General features: G+C 41.7%; 1 protein-coding gene across 1 annotated transcript; it reads right to left on the bottom strand.

Moving 5' to 3' along the window:
- Positions 1-13,313: 13,313 nt before the first annotated feature.
- On the bottom strand, positions 13,314-18,024 carry SERTM2 (serine rich and transmembrane domain containing 2). Its single transcript, XM_071757928.1, has 3 exons — positions 17,663-18,024; positions 14,761-14,857; positions 13,314-14,419 (listed from the first exon to the last, which is right to left on the bottom strand). Exon 3 carries the CDS (start codon positions 13,827-13,829, stop codon positions 13,551-13,553), a length of 279 nt encoding a protein of 92 aa, XP_071614029.1. The 5' UTR covers positions 13,830-14,419; positions 14,761-14,857; positions 17,663-18,024; the 3' UTR covers positions 13,314-13,550.
- Positions 18,025-18,695: the final 671 nt, after the last annotated feature.

Below are 18,695 nucleotides of genomic sequence, written 5' to 3'. Positions count from 1 at the left end.
AACCAGGACAACCCAGAATAGTTCTTTGCCTACGCGTTTTCCCTTGGCCTTTGGAAAGATACCGTATCACTGTCATTGAATACCAGGTTTCCCCTCCTCCCTATTGCTCTCTAAGTCCACGTCTTTCTGATGATGCTTCAGACTTGTCTTACTACCCTCTTAGGAGGACTGAGGAAAAATACTCACTTGAGCAAAGGGCTGTCAGCTCCTGTGGGATGTCATCCTCAGAGCCCAGGGACAGGAGCCATGGAGGAGGTGAGGCTGGAGAAGAAAGCCCTTTTTTAAAAAATAAAAATGCTGTTCAGTGCTAAATGAGACTAAATCAATGAAAAAGATGAAGTCACCCGTAGATTTATTATTTCGGTTACATTTTGATTCTGTGATGGAACCTGGGGGGAGAAGGAATAATATCTGTATATGATACTTAGAGTTCCAAGAAAGATACAGAAAAGATGTAGCTATCTTGAGGATACCTCTGATTGCCATGTTAATGGCTCATTCACCATGCTCATTAGCCCCCTACTGCTTTCATTTAGCATAATGAGCCACACTGATATGTATGAATTTTTTGATTAAAGCAAATTGTGCTGACAGAAGACACGGCCAGGGGAGAGTGGCACTTTTATCCTGGGAAGCATACAAACAAAACAGTGCCAGAGTTTGAGTCCACAGGGCCTTCTTGACCCTGGCCATCCTCATCCATCTCTTACTGCTTTCCAGGAAGTCAGGAGCTGAGGGTGACCACAAGACAGGCAAAGACCTCAACAATGGGGCACAGTCTAACCAGAGAAAAGCAAGCAGAGCAGTGTCAACACCAGCAGTCCAATGACCATCAGGCAATGACAAGGTAATAAGCCATTTCCAAGGTCAATCCAAGAAACTCAAACAGTAATTCAGGAGTAGAACTAGCAGCAAGGACACCTACAACTTCCCTCTGTCATCCCAGTGCAAGTAGGTCTAGAGGAGGGCCATGAAGATGATCAGAGCACTGTGAGGAGAGTCTGAGAGCGTTGGGATTGTTTAATCTAGAGGAGAAAATGCTCCAGGGAGACCTTATGGCAGCCTTCCAGCACTGAAAGGTGGCCTACAGGAAAAATGGAAAGGAAGACTTTAGCAGGGAATTTAGTGATAGCACAAGGGGTAACAGTTTTAAACTGAAAAAAGGTATGTTGAGATCAGATATTGAAAAGAAATCTTTTACTCTGAGAATCATGAGACGCTGGCACAGGTTGCCCAAATAAGATGTGTATACTCCCTCCCTAGAAGTGTTCAAGGCCATGTTGGATGAGGCTTGAAGCAATCTGTTCTAGTGGCGGGGGGGGGGGGTGGGAACTAGATGATCTTTAAAGTTCCTTCCAACCCATTCCATGATTCTAGTTAGAGCTTGAGCTTAAATGAAGTCTCCATCAGAGGGTGTGGGTGAAAGACCCATCTGAGGCTGGTCAGGGCAATTAAGACCTATTAGTGCAGTCACCCCGACAACTGATAGACTTTGGGATGAAAGGAAGGATGCTAAATTGTTCAGGTGTGTCAGCATGTGCATAAATCTTTCTGACAAAAGGTAAGGTCTGTGTTTTCCTGTTTATGTCTATTTTATATTAATATAATTGCAGTACTGTGGGAAATTATTGTTCATTATTAATTAAAGCACCTTAACTCACACATGCATACCCTTTGCCAAAATTGTAACTTGCTGTCATGCTGAGTCCACACTATTCACTCTGCAGTTTTAATTAGCAGTGTAGGGCATAAGTAGATTTTTATCCATCAATGCTTATGCTCTGGTCCATAAGATCTACAGATCTTTTGCAGAATGGGATAGTGGGAGCTGATCCCTTGCAGCTCTAAGGCAGTTAAAGATAATGTATTCCAGACCTGAGTGTTTCAGTGCCTTTTGGCCAAACCTTGAGTGAACCTGTGCCTGCTTGGGCTGGAGAGTCTCTCTTTGCAGTTGTTTTTCTCCAGGGTATGTGTGGAGGATATAATCAGGGATATTTAAGAAATATGGGCTTAATCTGACATGATGTATTCCAAGACCCCAGAGAGAGGCCAGGATAGGGCTAAAATGCAAGTTTTTGTGAGAGCTTGATCACATCTGTGCTTTATATGGCATCATTTATATTCTGATATTTTCTTCCCATGGCAGCATCTGGGCAAGAAAGTGAAGATGGCATGAGCACAAGCTGGTTTTTCTTAAGTGAGAAATTATGTATGCTTCCTGCCTTCTCCTTAGCCTTTTCTAGATGGCTCAGTTTTGAGCACTGTCACTTTGTATTCAGCTCAGCTTGTCACAGTTTGCCCTGAAAGCTCCATAATTTTATTATTCAGGAATAAGTAAATCCATAGAAACAAACTAGTCAGTTCATATCTTGGTTTCTGAAAACTGGATACTGCCCTGGGTTTGCTTTTGAAGTCCAAAGACTAACTCAACAATGTTACAATAAAACTCTGACTTCCCTAAAATGAGTGGGAAGGACGCATTCAAAATAATGGAGTAATTGAAAAGGCCAGGTAAACCTGTAAGCCTACAAAGTGTGACTTTTTTTTAAGAAAAAAAACAAACATCCAGTGAGTAGCTAGTTAAAATTGCAGCCCTGTCTTTCCTCTAACTTGTGTTTTGTGCACAGATTGATTCTCCATTTGGCTTGTGATGTAATGGTGCAATGGATGATGTGGCAGAAAAGAGCAATTAGACGTTTCCACACTGAAGTTACGTTGTGCTTTAGTACTTTTGTGTGTTTATAGATGTGCAAAATGAGTAAAAACAGTCTTCCTTCTGTCTCCAGTTGGCTTTGTATAGATTTGAACTGAAAATATGTTCACTTCCTTTTGCTTTCTTGCTTAGATGTAGTACTGTACGTACAAGGGATGATATTTCTGTTGGGAACTGTGAAAATTAGATGGAGAATATTTTGGAGAATGATTTCTTCATTTTTTGCAGTTGTTTGGTCTGGGAAAATAACAGGAACATTTGTCAGGCAAATTTAAATCGTGTACTTTGAAATATTTCATCACAACAGCCTTTGAATTGTCTCTTTGGGGGCTTGTTATTTGGCAGTGGGGATTGTCAGGGAGCTACAGGTACAGAAAGGCTGGGACTGGCTGGAGGCAGCAAGGGGGATGGATGTTAAATCACCTCCTCCTCAGAAGCAGAAGAGAGGTGCTGGAGCAGGACAGAGGAACTGTGTCCACTCATTAAATATTTCACATTTGAAGGGGAAGAGGAGGCTGTGGCTTGGCTAGAATGAGTGGTGTATCAGTCTGTGATCTGACAACTCTAAAGGATTTTTCTGAATTTTGAAATATTTGATGGCATTCCTCAAAGCCCCAGATTCTGAAATAACATACTCATGATTTTTAAGGCCTTATGCTTTTGAAGAGGAGACTGAGAGAACAACTCATGGAATCTTAAGGCCCTGAAGACTAACACATCAATAATATTTATTATATAATTGTATCTTTCTGTTACTCCTGTTTTGTTTTGAATTTAAACCATGACCTGACTCTTTGAGATTTGAATTCTGGAAGCTCAGAACTTACCAGTTTATGAAAGCAAAGTGCTGCTGGTCTTTGCTCTGCCCATGAAGCAGGAGGTCACCTCTGCACACGCTGTGTTTCAGTCCTTGTTACAAGAAGTCTGGCTCCACTGGTTTGTACTGGGTAGAACTGGGTCTTCCCTGCTGCTTGATGCCTTTGCTAGATCTCTGCCAAGGGTAAAATGGTTGCATTAAAGAACCAGAAAGTGAGCAAATTTCTCAAAGCTGGCAATTTCCAGTAAATCCTGGGGAGATTTGGGAGATTGTAAAGGAAATAATTTGAAGAATGGTTGTGAAACAGAGCTGGCATGCAGACACAGGAGGGAGTCTGGGGTCTGTTGCAGGGAACGTTATCCTGGTGTGCAGGCTCCATGTGCTGATGTCTCCTGGCAACTGGTCCCTTCAGCTCCCATGGGAACCTGCTCTGCCTGTGACAGCCTGGCACCACCCTGCCTGCCTGTGGAAAACATGAACACTGCTTGCTGTACCTACTTGCTAGCCATCAGCAAACACCTGCAAACAAACCACTGTGTGAGTGCCCTGCCATTTCACATTCCTGAAGAATCCCTCTGACAACCAACTCTATTAAAAATTCATTTTCATCCAGGCAAATCAGACCCCTGAAATCAACTGAGCTTTGTTCTCTGAAGGCAGCTCGTGCTGGTGCACATGTAAGCACATCCTGGGGTGCCTCGTGTGTGTTTTTACAAGCACTGAGTTCAGTTTCATGTTTCAGTTATTCTTTTTGATGTGCACTTTTGAAGGAAATTAGAATGTTATACTCAAGTGAACCAACAGTTTTAGATCTTTAGGAAGAAGCTCCAAGTGAGCAGAGTACCTCCTGTTTCTCAACTATACAACCACAAATTCATATCTCTTTTTTGCCATGCTGAATAAAAATAGCTAAGGAGGTGACCAGTGTAAATTTCACCTCTGTCCATCTCCCTTTTTTCCCCCAATAGATGGCTCTCAGAAGCTGTAGTTAAAGTAAGCATTTTGAATTGCTCTTCAGAAGTCTTTGGAGACTTCTGAGTCAGTGCACTGATGAAGAAAATTAATTTTGGAGGTATGTAGAGTAGCTGAATATACCCTACAGTTAATGAAAAACTGCTCTAATTCTGCCTGGAAAGAGGGCAGAAGCACAGGGGCATTGGGCAGATGGTCAGTGGTGTTCACACAAGCTGAGGGCTGCCCACACCCACTGCATCCAGGGGATCAGAAGACATGGAGCACACAAGCTCCTTTTTGCTCAGACTTTTCAGTGTAGTGTTACCAGCTTTACATTTACAGTGCCTGTTTCTTCTTCTCAATCTGTCTCTCAAAACCAAAGTCAAAGAGTGGAAGTGTATGAGATTCTCTTCTCAGCCAGGCAGCAGAGATGGTTGACATAGATCTGCTCAAAATCAACTGATGTTTCAAGCACTGAGCATCCCTGTTTCCAGCAGGTCTCACTCAGTGAAACTTCACCCTCTGCATCATTCCCAAGCCTTAGCATCCCAGCTGCTGTTGCAGAGAGCAGTGACAAGAGCTGTAATTAATTTATTTCTCTTTTTTGTTTGTGCTAATAAGATGATAGCTCATTAACAGGCAGTGTGGTTGCCATTAGACATTAGGAATCAAAGCAACAACTTGATATTAGTGGAAACTATGGACCTCAACTTGGAGATTCTTTAACAGCTCTGTCTGGGCCACTTTTTTTTGTGTGCATGTTTATATAGCAGTGAATCATACTGAGAAGAATCAATACCAGAAACATCTTTGTTTGCACGTGTTTCCAGTTTATGACCTTTTTATCACCAAAAAAGCTAGAGATATTTTACACAGAGGCACACCAGAAGGTTAATGTTATGTGGTGAATTTCACAAAGATGCAAAGATAAAAAATCGTTGTGGTCATTTTTTTGGTGTTCTAAGGACTTGGTGTTCTAAGGATGTATGCAGAGAGACATGAAAAAGAGGGATATAGTCAATTCTGTAACTGGAAAATTGCTTGGAGTGTGTGCAGCTGTGCATTTTACAAATATTTACTGTTATTTAGGTAACAAATGTAATGGTGAATCTTCTCTCAGGATTTCTTGCATCATAATGCCAGGATAACATTCAGCTGTTTAAAATAAATCATCTTACTAGAACTCACTCAAAAACATTGGACCAGATTCATCCCAGGTGTAACTTAACTGATTTAGAGCTAACCCAGAGCTCAGTGTTACATTTGGGGTGGTCATTGCTGGTGCAGGGACTAATGCCAAAACAAGACTGGTTTAAATTATCTTGGCCCTGGAGAAAACTTTGCTGAAGTCACAGCAGACCTGTTTGCTTCATGCTGCAGCATCCTTATGCATGGCCACCTGTACTTTCATCTACTGTAATGCTGCCTTTCTGTTTCCCCAATGAAATAAGAGAGATTCAGATACTAAATGTGACTGTTCATTTACATAAGGCTCTGTGTGCCAATGTTTCCTGTTAGTGGCACACCACAAAGCTGTTCTTGTCACCGTGCCACAATAAAATTGTGATTCACAGTTAAATGAGTCCAAATGAAGGGCCTTGGGTTTGGTTTGTCTGATTTTTGAGTGTAGCATAGAATGGGCTGACAGCCAAGGGTAGACTGAGGTCTTTAATTGATCCAAAAGTGAGGTGAAACACACTTGGCAGCTGTAGACAGGTCAGCTTTCCTTTGCTTGTTTGAGAGGTGGAACCATGAAGGCTGAGCAAATTCTACATGCTTCCCAGTATGGTCCATTTCTGATCCTTTTGGTTATGGCTCTGAGCTTTCAGTGGAGGGACAGAAATTGGCCATCAGAAATTGCACTGAGAATACTTGCAGGCTGCTGAGCAACCCTTGTATAGAGCTTGACCCAGTGCCTTTGCCTTTTCTGTCCATTATCAAAAGGATTTAATTGGCAGAACCCACAGTTGTTACGATGACACTTCTGGCATAACTGGTAAAATAAGTTAATTTTTCTGAATGTAATGAGCTTTGATACTGAAGAAATGATTCGTGTTTAAGATCAAGAGGAAATATCTTCTGAATATGACTGTCCCATTTCCCTCCAGGGCCTTGGACTTCTGTCGTGAAAGGCAAAGTCATTCCCTTTGGTTTCTCTGAACCTGGAATTTTCTTTTTCATTTTGTGAGGCAGTGACTTGGTGAGGATTCAAGTGAAATCCTCATTGACTCTGAGATGAGTGTTACACAAGGTACTGCTGAGATATATTGCAGGTCCCTTACTGCCTTCTGTTTATGAACAACCTACCCCAAGGTGCTAATTAGCTGGAAGAACTGCATATACACAGAGTATTGTTTTGTTCCTCCATAAAAATACATTTGTGGTTGAGGTGAATTTAACTGCTTGGCTTAATTGTGATGTCTGAAATCAGCAAGGTAATAACAGAAATTTGTGGCTGGTATTTTTCATCTAAAAACTAATAACAAATATTTGGTTAATTCTTAAAAATACTTGTTGTATTTGCTAGATGCAATGAGTGTATTTAAATACATATTTTTTTAATTTTCCACAAAGTCTGGCCACATATTGCTTGTACTGAATGAGATCTGGTTTTGGTGGTTGGTACCTCTATTCTATGATTGTAATCAGCTATTTTCTTGGCCTGTGTAGGGTTGTAGAAATTCTGTGCTTCTTGCTTTGATATCCAGGTCTGATTTGTGCCATGCTAAGTGTTTCTTTCCTGACATGAGTTCAAGGATACCTGAACAAGGGACATGAGGCAAAGCATGACTGGCTTCATCTGCTGCTTCTGAGACCAAACAATGCAAATGCCACTGATCTTCAATTTTCTTTTGGGAATTTTATTTTTCTCAGAGGAAGAGTGTTCACACCAGACTTCTTAGATGGGTAAAGTTTTGAGGATACTTGAGAGTACTGAATAATAATGATACATCAGTTTTAAATTGAGCACCATGCTTCAGAAGTGGCTGCACTAGAAGGAATCAGCATGATCTCCGTGGGTTTGTGTAACAAAAATGAACACCAATTACAGAGCATTTTTTCCATAGGGACTTAGCCCATCATTTTGTCTAATTATGGTCTGAATCCCACAATGAAGAAAGCCCTTCTTCTGTAAAGAACTAATTCCCTCTAGAAATGCCAGCAATCTTAAAGAACTCTTATTATAATACATTTCTCAATAGATAAGAGAACTAGAGAGATCCTGTGCCAGCCACTTACCACAGGAAAACAAAACAGAAACATCTGAAGGATTATCCTGGGAGACAAAGAGGGAATGTGAAGTAGCTTGTGTAAACTTCTCTCATCCTGCATCTAGGCTTGCTCTAAAAACTGATCTGTGCCTAAAAGCATTACTGTCAACTGAGAGCTGATAGATTTATGGGCACATACTCAAGGAATAATGTTGGCTAGAAAAAAACTGGGAAGAAAATGGCTGAAAACAAGTTCTTCTGTACTCATAAGAAGTTGTGAGACACTCCAAACTAGCATGGGTACCCAGAGTAGCCAGGCACACAGTTAGCTTTGTGTGTTGTAGTTTTTGTCACCAGGCATGAAATGGGCTACCTGGGGTCAAAAAGGGAAAAACCTCTGATGTCCTCACTCCCAGTGCAGTTCTTCAGATCAAGTTCCAACATGGACTTGATTGGATTTCTGCAAGCCTGAGATAGTTCATTAAGCTGCCAAGCTCAACTGAGGGCTGTTCAAAAGACTGCTAAATGGCAAAAAAAGGAAGCAGAGAGAATTGGTGCATGGTTTCATCAGCACAACAGAGGATGGTGGTAGACAGGAACCACAAAGATTCAGCTGTGGCCACCAGGGGATGAGGTAACCATGCATCATGTATTGCTGGGCATGAGTTTATTTTGCCTGATGTTCTACTATGAGCTTTAAACCTGCAGTATTAAATAAGGAAGCAGTGTTTTAACATTGAAATTGCCTAAAAGGTGCCTAAAAATTGAGACCAGTTTCATTTTCATTTGTTGGAATGGTCTCACATGCTTTATAACACTGAATGAAAGATCTTTCAGACTCAGAAGAAAGAATAAACAGCCTTCCCAAGAGGGAATGTTGTGTTTATTTACAGATTGTGTACTAAAAAACCCAAACCTAAATGGTGACTACTGCTGAAAGATGATACCTGGGGAACTGAAAACCTGGTACAGCCCTTTGAGATCCTCACCATCCTCAGGCTTTTACAGGAATTATTCCAGCACAAATAAGAGCAGCTTTCAATCTGATATTCATCCTGTGAGCACAGATATTAAAGCAAAGCCTGAAAAAACACAGAATTTGTTCCTTGGATGCTTGGTCTCTAGAGAGCAGTGTCTGAAAATCTCCTCATTGGTCCTTTCGTAAGAGTTCCTAAGAGTATCACCTAGGACAGCTGATGGTATATCTGAAAAATAATCCTAAACTGCATCTGAATTTTAGTGGACTGGATTTTTCACTGGTATTCTAGGCTGAAGGTAAAAAAAGTTGTCCAGGTGTAAGCAATGCTAAACTGTGAAAGCACATCTGGATACAAGAAAGAAAGAAAGGTCTACCCAGTTCATATGTAATTAATAAAGAACCCACTCCATATACTCCCAACTGAATTTCATGTCTATGTTTCTGTATGTTTTATATCTTCTCTTGTGGCTTTAGCATTTGTTTATAGAATTCTGTATTAGGATGGGTTTTCCTTAACATTCTATGTAGTTGTTTTTAAGCCCAGGGCTTCTATCAAACAGACTTCACCATCTTTAGGTTTATTTTTCTATCAAAATGACAACAACTACCATGACAACTCATATGCCAAAAAAATACCATTTGGGATTTTTTCCCCTTTTCAGATATATCTGCATCTGAATTTTTAGTCATGTCTTTGTAAGACTGCACATTTTTTGCAGGGCACATGAATAAACAGAACTCTGAACAAACTTTCTATGCCTTCCAGAATTAAGCAGAAGCACAGACATACCACAATGTATATCTTATTTTTTTTTTTAAAAAAAAGCAAACTACAGTCATTCCAGTGTTGCTGAACTTGCTACCTAATCTGTAGCAACACACAGACTTGTAGCATTTACTGCTAGCAGAGGGAAAGTGGCCAGAGGAGCTCTCTGCAATTTTCCTGGTCCTGCTTTAAAGGTCTGTCTATCTGCACTAGGTTGTTACCTCATAAGTGGTTACAACATTAGTTACTGCAGGGTAAGGACATATTTATTTTCCTAGTGAAGACAAGGCATGCAAGAAAGTTTTCATAACTGCTGCCAGTTAAATAGATGTGTGACCTCACAATACTTGGGTTTCATATATATACCTATAAATATATATAGATATATATATTTTATATATTTTTATATCTATTCAAGTAATATCTATTTATATCTATTTCAAGTAAAATCAAAAAAGATCCTTCAAGGAGCTCAAAGTTGATCCTCTGCTGAGTTACACTGTTTGCAAAATGATGTTCTTTTCTGCTGCCCTGTGAGGATATGAAAATATAGGTTTATGTTTCTATATTGTCACAGAGGTCGGACATATTCTATGTATTAACCCTTTCTGCTCAATAATTAAGGGTTTGTTCATGCAAAAAATTGATAATTGTGGATGGAATTAGTGTAGATGAGCTCACCCAGGCATAAATCCAGTAGGATGTGTATGAGGAGTCCTGACACCTCCCAAACTAAATACCCTGGGAGTGGGGTTTGGATGACTGTAGGTTTACTCTGACCTCCCAGTCCCACCCACAAGGAACAGCAATGCATTACTGCTCCTTCAGAAGAACAGGAGGCTGTCTGCAGGAGGCAGGTGATGGATTTACCAAAGAGTCATATTTGTTTCCCTTCTCTAAGATGTGAGCAAACTGTCCTGGCTCAAATAATACTTACACAGACTGACAGGGGTCTTCTTGGACAGATGAATTTGAAATGAGTGGCACCACTTGAGCCTATTTCTGCCTATTTCCCACACCTGGGAACAGTACAGAGCAGTCAGTGACTCACCACTGGTAGTGGTGTGTCTCTTTATTTTTGTAAAAACCACCCAGTTTTCTGTGGCAGATGGACAAGTGGGAAGTGCTGGAGGGGAAGGGTACGGATGTGACACCTGCAGTTCTCCAAGATCCAGCAAATCCATGCAAAAATTCCAGTTACCATTCCTTAGCCAAAAAAACCCACCAAATTCCACTAAAGCCTACTCAGCAAACAGGTCAACACATCCCCACAGTCTATTTTCCCAGGTGTTGGACATCACAAATGAAGGTGAAAAGGGGTAAAAGGCATTTTTCTTTTTCTCAGTGGGAAAGGCTTTGAAATTTGTTGGCACTGTACAGCCATAATGTGGCACTCTGAGTGCCTCTGGGACTGTAGTGTCTCATCTGGGACAGAGACTTTGTGTGAAATGAAGCTTCAGAAATGAAAACTTATAATTTTTGTGCTAGAAGATAGGGCTGCCTTCCTTAGCAGTACTACATGGAAATACACAGTCTGCCCAAAGAGATAATGTAATACAATGTAAGAAACTGCTCTGTTATTTACAGTATATTTGCAGAAAACATTTTAAAGGGTTGTGAGACTCTCCTGAATTAACATTTTTTAGTATTAAGGAAAGAAATGCAGTCTTGACACCTTGGGAGGCTTTTCAGCTGAGGTCAGAGCACTCTAGACTTGGATCCCAACTCAGATTCTGATACCGACACTTTGCATTAGCAGGGCTGCTTTTATGTCAATATTTTAAGCTGTCCTGCAGCTTCTTGGAAATAATGCTTTTCCTCAGATACTTGTGCTGGAAGGCTGACATGGTTTAGTTGCTGACTTAGTATGTTAGAACTTTTGTGGTCTAAGTTGTAGCTTTCAAAAGGCACATCAAGAAAACTGTGAGGCTGTACAAGCAGATGATGAGCCTGGGCTAACCTGCCTCGTGGTGGCTGAATGAATGACACATCCCAAGCCAACTTGATCTGCCTACATATTTGTTAAATGGAAATATCATTGCCCAAATGAGAAGTCTTTTGTCTTAGCTGGATTACTGTCCAAATTGTCACACAGAATTTGGGCTCTTGTGCAGAGTGCTGAGGGTAGCACTCCTTGAGGAGCCACCATCCTGTCTGGTGACACCTGTGCTGTCCCCATGGCAGAAAGCTTGAGGGCAACCTGCCTTCTGCCTCCTTTTTTTTTCCAGGTTAGGGAGATACTGATGAGAGCCTATTGTTTGCTGCATTTCTTACCCAGTCTTCACAGATTAAACCTGTTTATGTGGGGGTTAATGGAGTATAAAAGGTGCACTATAAGGAAGCAGAGTTTGAATTGTTTCATACTAAATGTGCCAGTGAGAAAAAATGTGAGTCCTGCTCATGAACCAACTGTATCCCCTATGGACATTGCTCATCACTCTGCTGCCCCCCAGCCCCCAGTCAATCAGATATAAGTGCCAGATGCCAAACAGCTCCCCCATTTGCAAATCTTTAGAGGTAAATAAGGGACCTGTTACACACAAGGCATTTGAGAAACAGCTTCTTGTTACTATCATGACTCCATGGAGTCAGTGTCTTCTCTAATTTTAGCAGTTTTTGTGTGGGGAGTTTACACTTTCCAAGCCCTTGGAGAGAGGAGAATTGGCAGACAAGCATATAGAGATGTGGAGAGCACATGGGGCTTTTATCACAGAGCCAGAATTAGACTGCAATCAAGAAGCTAAGCTGGGTAAAATTCATGCACTTTAGAGATACAACTGAGACAATCTCACTCAAGGGTTTTCTGTAAAAGGCAGTGGCTCTCCCAGAAGTGATACACCATATCTGATTCCATCTTTCCCATCCACAGAAGCACAGTCTATCTCTGTACATCATTCATAGATAAGAGGATTGGGTCAGATTATATTTCATAAATTTCAGTAAACGTTTTTTTCCTCGCTGTTCCAAATAATCCACCAGGATATTTGAATCCAGCCTTATCTTTTAGTGTTCAGTGAGTTTACTTTCCATCTGTATCTCCCCTACTATTCTATGTCCAAAACTGCTCACACTATTCATTATTGCAGTGCCAGCCCCTGGCATTTTTTCAGCTTTGGAGAAAAACAAATGAAAAAGCTTTGGAAGATCTGGTTTGTCTGTCGAGAAAGAAAACCCAACATGAAGATGAGAGGAGAGGTTATTGTGAGTTTCAGTCTGCTAGGAGAACAATGTCCATTTGGCTGACAAACATTACACTGCATTTTAATTACTGAGTGATACTGTGGAGGCTGAAACACAGGAATATGTTTGGATTCAGCTCAGTTAATGTAATGGGGAACAAAGGAAGAGAGGTAGAGTGCCTTTTAACATTTTTTCTCTCCTGCTGCTCATTTCCTGCTGATGCTTTTTTAATTTTGTGAGCCTTTGTTAATTTTTATCTTCATTTTCTATTATCTTGTAAAAGTTTTGTCTCTTTCTCATGCCTGGAATGGAACTATTCATTCTATGGTTTTTAATGGCAGAAACCAAGCAGGTGATGAAACATCTGTGTACTTCTGAAACTCTACTCTGTAAATCTGCCATTCAAGTGGAAGAAAAGCAGTTCAAGGTTTTCATTCCTGAATGGGAGAATTCCCAAACCACTGAGAATTTCTGTATGTGCCCCCTGGCTCTCTCCTTAGCCACTTGACTTTGTTGATTCCACTCTTTTCACAAGCAAGGACTTTAAGGGCAGAGAGGTAGGTCAGCAAATACAGACTCCAGGATACATTCTGCCATGTGGCTCTTTGGGGTTTTGGCTGCCATTACTGTGGCTTTCACCATTTTCTGCAAGAGCTTTTAGAAGCATAGAAGTCTCTCCTGGCAGCAGTGGGTTTCTGTAATACAAATTTTATTGAGAGTGTTGCACAGATGTTGCTTGTAGAGTCAAGAGCCAGTGGTCCCAGCCCATCAGTCTGAGCTGTGTCACAGTCTTCAGATGCTCTGTTCTGCTGTTGATGGTTGTGCAGGAAGCTGTAGAACTCACCAGGCAGGCAGAGAGTCTTTCCATCACCATTTTGCTGTTAAAAAGGTGTATCAGAACCAACAGAGCACTGTTTGCTTTGGGCTCTCTACGTGGTAGGAATCCTGCTCTGCATTTCCACATCTGTGAACTGCTGGATGTTCTCAGTGCTCTCAGGAGAGGTGGTGATTGGGGACACAACATGCTTCAGGCGTAAGAGCATGGAGAAAAGCAAAATCAGAAGGAGAGCAAGAAGTGTTAGGAACAATCCCACATACAGGTAGAGGCTGGAGTATTTATCTGGTCTTGTGTCTACTTCTGTAGCCAGAGTTGGAAAGTGGACACGGCCAGTCAGGTTTCCACGGAATTTGAAAGAAATCTCAGTCATTGCTCTCTGTCAACTTTGGTCCATTTTCCTTATTTATCTTTCCTGTCTTCCCTCAACAGACTCACAAAGGAGGTCAGGAGACAAAACTTAGGACAGATGGCACGATGGCTTCAGCAAGAAATGCTCCATCCTCTTGGTCTCTGAACTGCTGGTTCACACAGGTAAGCAGCCTGCATCAAGCAGGCCTCCTTTGCAAATCATTTTGCAAGTTGCTGTTACAATGACAACAAGCATTAGACTTGTGTTTTACAATGCCATCTGGCTTTATTTTGTCCTGCAAATGCTTTGATCCTTCTTTTGGTAAGTCACCTCCTTCAGCTGGTGAAAATCTTTGGTTCTTCTCTCAAACTAAGCTGCCAAGGTTTGCACAGCTTTGGTCTTTGCAAGGGTTGTTTTACAAACAGTCAGAGCCAGGTTTCTGCCAGCTTCTCCTAGCAGGTGGTTTATCCTTGTAGGAACTGGGGAAGGTTGTTTTCTGCTTTGCCAGACTGCTGGGGGATCTCTTCTCTCCTAATCCAGGGCTACTGATACTTGCTTAAGGAGTATGGAGGTTTGAGTTTCTAATTAGGAACAGTCAAAAAGTCAGCTTTCTGAAAGGAAAAGAAATGAGAGAAATTAAACCAGGTACCCAGACAGACTTGGCTATGTGTGGTATCTAGAAGAAATAGATAAGGAAACCTTTCATGCTCCTGTCAGACACCTTGGGATCAGGAGAAGCACATTTAGAGAAAAAACATGCAAAGCTAATTGGTAGAGTCTCCTCTGATATCACTCTCTACTTAACTGCATGGAAGAGAAAGCTCCACAATCTATGGAATTAGGTGTTACAGAGGATGGTAAGGTATGAATCCAACCAGTGTCTCCCACCATGTATCTCTCATCTATGGTTTATCAGGAGCCTCTGGTGCTGAGACAGGGTGCTTGAGCCTACCTTGGTGATGAGCTGATACTTCACTCCCCTCCTGGGAGCAGGACTTACTACAGCTGGGGGGAGGATCTTACCATTTTAGCATTTTCAATTCCTCTGTCTGGAAACAGAAAACATAAATGTCTAAATTTCCCTGTAAATGGCACATGCAAAAGCATTGTGTTTTGCTTAGGTAAGACCAGAGTTTTATTTATAGCTGAAGTAAAAATGATAGCACTGAAACCAAGTGGTGCAGCCATTTATAATCTTCACTCCATATACACCTACATGAGATGTAAATAGAGTAATATTAATACACTAACATACTGTGGTAGTCAGATTAAAATGAAATATTTGGTCAAGATGATAAAAGCTCTGATGCTTTTAGATATAGCTTTCACCTACAAGACATATTGCTGCAAAACATTTTGACTTTGTGAGCCTTCAGTTTGTAAAATGTAGCTGGTTTATTGCCAATGTTTGGTTATGTTCTCCCCGTGCACCAATGGGAACAACACTTGGCTGTTCTTCAGGGAGAGGTGGTTGAAATCTGGAGGCTTCAGTCATCCAGGAGCAGATATTCAGGCTCTCACTACAAGCCAGACAGATCTGCTTCAGTTCACAGGATGGGGAAACATCTGATGTGCTGAGTTTTTGGGCATCATTTACACTTTACCTCCCAGCTCCTGCAACACCTTCTTCAGTATCATAACATCTGAGATCTGAGCATGCAGGTCAGGGAATACTGGGCCAGAGCTTACTAATTGGCTGGAAAAGCTGAGCCAAATTGCTGATGGAAAATATTACCTGGAGATCTGACTGCTGCAGTCCTTGTGTGGGGTAGTGGGTTCTGTGCTGTGCTTTGCATAGGAGAGTGTGGGTGAGCATGATGGAAAAGGGCTGCTCAGGATCCTTCCAGCCAGCTCTGGCCCCAGGCTTGGTGCTGCAGCAGCAGCATGGGAGCTTGCAGTGAAGGTTGTGTTGCAGACAGGCACTTCTGCTGGCAATTACAGGGCTGTAGCTCTGAGTTTCACACTTCAAACTTATAAATGGAAATCCTTCCCCCAGGAAGGATATTCTTATGTCACAGAGAAGGTGGGAAATAGAGGGTGTGAAAACTGCTGTCCATATTAAACCTCTGTTCTTACAATGTGATTTCTCTGTTGATAGTGAAATGCTGATAGTGAAAATAGAATCTGACACATCAGTGAGTTGAAGCACAATGTCTGTGCCCATCTCATCTGCTGTCTGACTGAGAGCAAAAGCCAGAGCTGCTCTCTCTCCTGAAGGAGCAGGGAGCCTAATGGCTTTACATACTTCATAGAATTAGACTGCAGGATGCTGAGGACATTAGTCTGAAGTTCAGTAATTAGCTACAGACCAAAATGTTGAATTAACAAAGCTTTTCTGTGCATTTATTGATAAAAGGAACAGATTAATAGTAAAAGATATTAGCAGTAGGGAGTTGGCACAGCTTTTGGTTAAGTTTCAACTATAGAATTGCCTGGAACAAGCTACTACTCAGACTATTGAAAGCTGTGAAATTAACAACATCTTTCCTAGAAATAATTTAGTAGCTCCAGGCAACTCTAAAGATTTTTGCTTTTCAATCTACTAATTATCTTACTGAACACAGCTTTTGGATATTAGTAGGTTTAGCTTTGCAGACTCCCCTCTAAGGAGCAGAAGCTTGAAGACTGGAGAGACCAAGGTCATGTCAAAATAACTGGTACACAAGAATTCTGGAAAAAATGGGTATAAAGCAGGTCAGCAATACAACTTTGGGTGACTCAGATTACAGGAGGCAAAACCTCAGTGGTTACCCTGAGAAGCCCTCAAGTCCATGGACACAGAAAGAAGTTTGTTACAGATCAGAACAGCACAAGGAGAGCCCCCATTCCCTGGGATCTCAATTGCTGTCATTCCTCTCTGGCTGCACATTGCTCCCATTTCTGAGGGGTGCCAAGCACCCTTAATGTTTAGTGATGCTTAGTGGGTAGAGGTTGAATCCAACCAGACACTTCCATTTTATCAGTTTGTGGTTGTTTTAAAGCAAGGATTTAAAATAAAAATAAAATTTGAAAAAAAAAAAAAAAGGAAAAAGAAAAGAAACCCAACATGTTTGCTTTAATAACAATCACTAATGAAGTAATGAAAATAGAAGCTTCATGCAAAACAACAAAACAACAGAAATGTTTCATCTCAGCATGTCACTGAGGGGAAATTCATGAGCCAAAACTTCATGGGTGCTGAAATTATCATCCTCCCAGTGCAACTATCAGGGCTTGGGGAGCTTCTGGGAGTTTTTATGAAGCTTGCACGGCCCTACTCTGCACTTGTGTAGAACACAGAGGAGCAGAGAGCAAAAAAGATTTTCCCCCAAACAGTGCAGACAGGCAGTACCAATTGATCTTGGAACTGCAGTCACTGTCTTGTCTTGCCTACTCTTTTTATTCCCATATTCAGTTGAAGTGCCACTTGCCAGCAAGGTATCTCTGAAAGTGCAAGCAACTCTTTTTGAGTTCTTTTTTGCTTTTCCATCCCATACTAAAACTGCTACAAAGAGGGAAGTGGGACAAAACAGAACAATTATGTGTATGGCTTCTCCAAAAGCTGTTGCTTTTGCACTTAACTGGCTGGCAAGCACAGGAAGGTTTGGGTTTGAATGCAGACAGTAGCAGGTATATTGTGTCCAGGTGACCTTTAGAGAAAAAAATCAGCATTGAAAAAATGCAAACAAAGCATGAAAGTATCAATTCAGTCCCTTACATTTTCTCCGGGGAGGATCTGAGGGAGAGTAAAGAGGGGTTGTCTCTTCTTTTAATGACAGACTATATATTTTATTCTCATGCTGAAGTGCCAGATAGTACGTCAGTGTCTCAGCTGTGGCAGTGCATAGGAAGAGAACAGAATGAAGCATAATTACCTTTCAGAGCAGGGAAAGGGTGTTGGGTCTGGGTGCTAGAGCAGCTGGTTCAGCCCTTGAGCTCGCTGGTGATTTATCTGTGAGCATCTTCTCCCAGGTAGCAGGGTTTGTGCAGAAAAAAAATTGTTGTCTTAATTGCAAAAAATAAATTTAAAAAATCAATAAATATTGCTGGAGTCAGGATGTTTCATCAACAGGCATGCACTTGCTTCTCCTCTGCTTCTGAATTCACATGGTTCGTTGGCAGGGATGGATGGCTCTTACCCCTTCCTGCTCTTGAGTTGTCCACCGAAGGTCTGACAGAACAGCATCGCTGCTGGTGCTCTGCCCTCCCAGGAAATAGGAACCTTCCCTTCAGGAGCTTGGATCCAGGCAGCCCCTCCCTCAGCAGCAGCAGCAGGAGTTGGAGCAGAGGGATCCCTGGTGCTCCGGAGCTGCTGAGTCTCTCTGAGCAGCAGGAAGGGAGGGAGGCTGTGAGCTCAGCTCGCAGCAAAGTTTCTGCAAGGTTCGTTTTAACCCTTTCATGCTCGCAAGTGGTAACCAAGACTGAGCTGCTTGCTAATTGTGGAGCAAGACCTGAGCCAGGAGGACAGGCTACAGTTTGTCTCCCTCACTTTCTGCAAGGTGCAAAGGTTTTGTGTTTTGGGCCTCTTAGGAGGGGTTACCTGGTGAAGGTTCCTGTCTGGAATGATGGACACGTGTCACTTTTCAGCTGAGCCCCTCAGATTAGTCCCCAAGGTCTGTAATATCAGAGCTTTTGATGTATTTTTATCCCCGTGCTTACTGGGTGGTGGCTTGGGAAGGGTTGTGTGGTTGACTTTAGTTTTGTGGTCCCATCTCCCCTAAGTAGTTTGAAACTCTGCCTGAATAAAAATAACCCCAACTTTGCAGTGTCCTGGGCAAAAATTATTTTCAACAGTTTGTGAATGTGTAAAGCACAGATTACCTACAAGGTGCCCCAGAAATAGGGGAGAAGAAGCCAAGGTTGTCATGAGAACCCAAATCACCCTGTTCCCATCCTTGGACCTCTTCT

The sequence above is a fragment of the Heliangelus exortis genome, chromosome 14 (assembly GCF_036169615.1).
Source record: "Heliangelus exortis chromosome 14, bHelExo1.hap1, whole genome shotgun sequence".
Taxonomy (NCBI): Eukaryota; Metazoa; Chordata; class Aves; order Apodiformes; family Trochilidae; genus Heliangelus; species Heliangelus exortis.
This window is presented reverse-complemented; position numbering and strand designations above follow the sequence as displayed.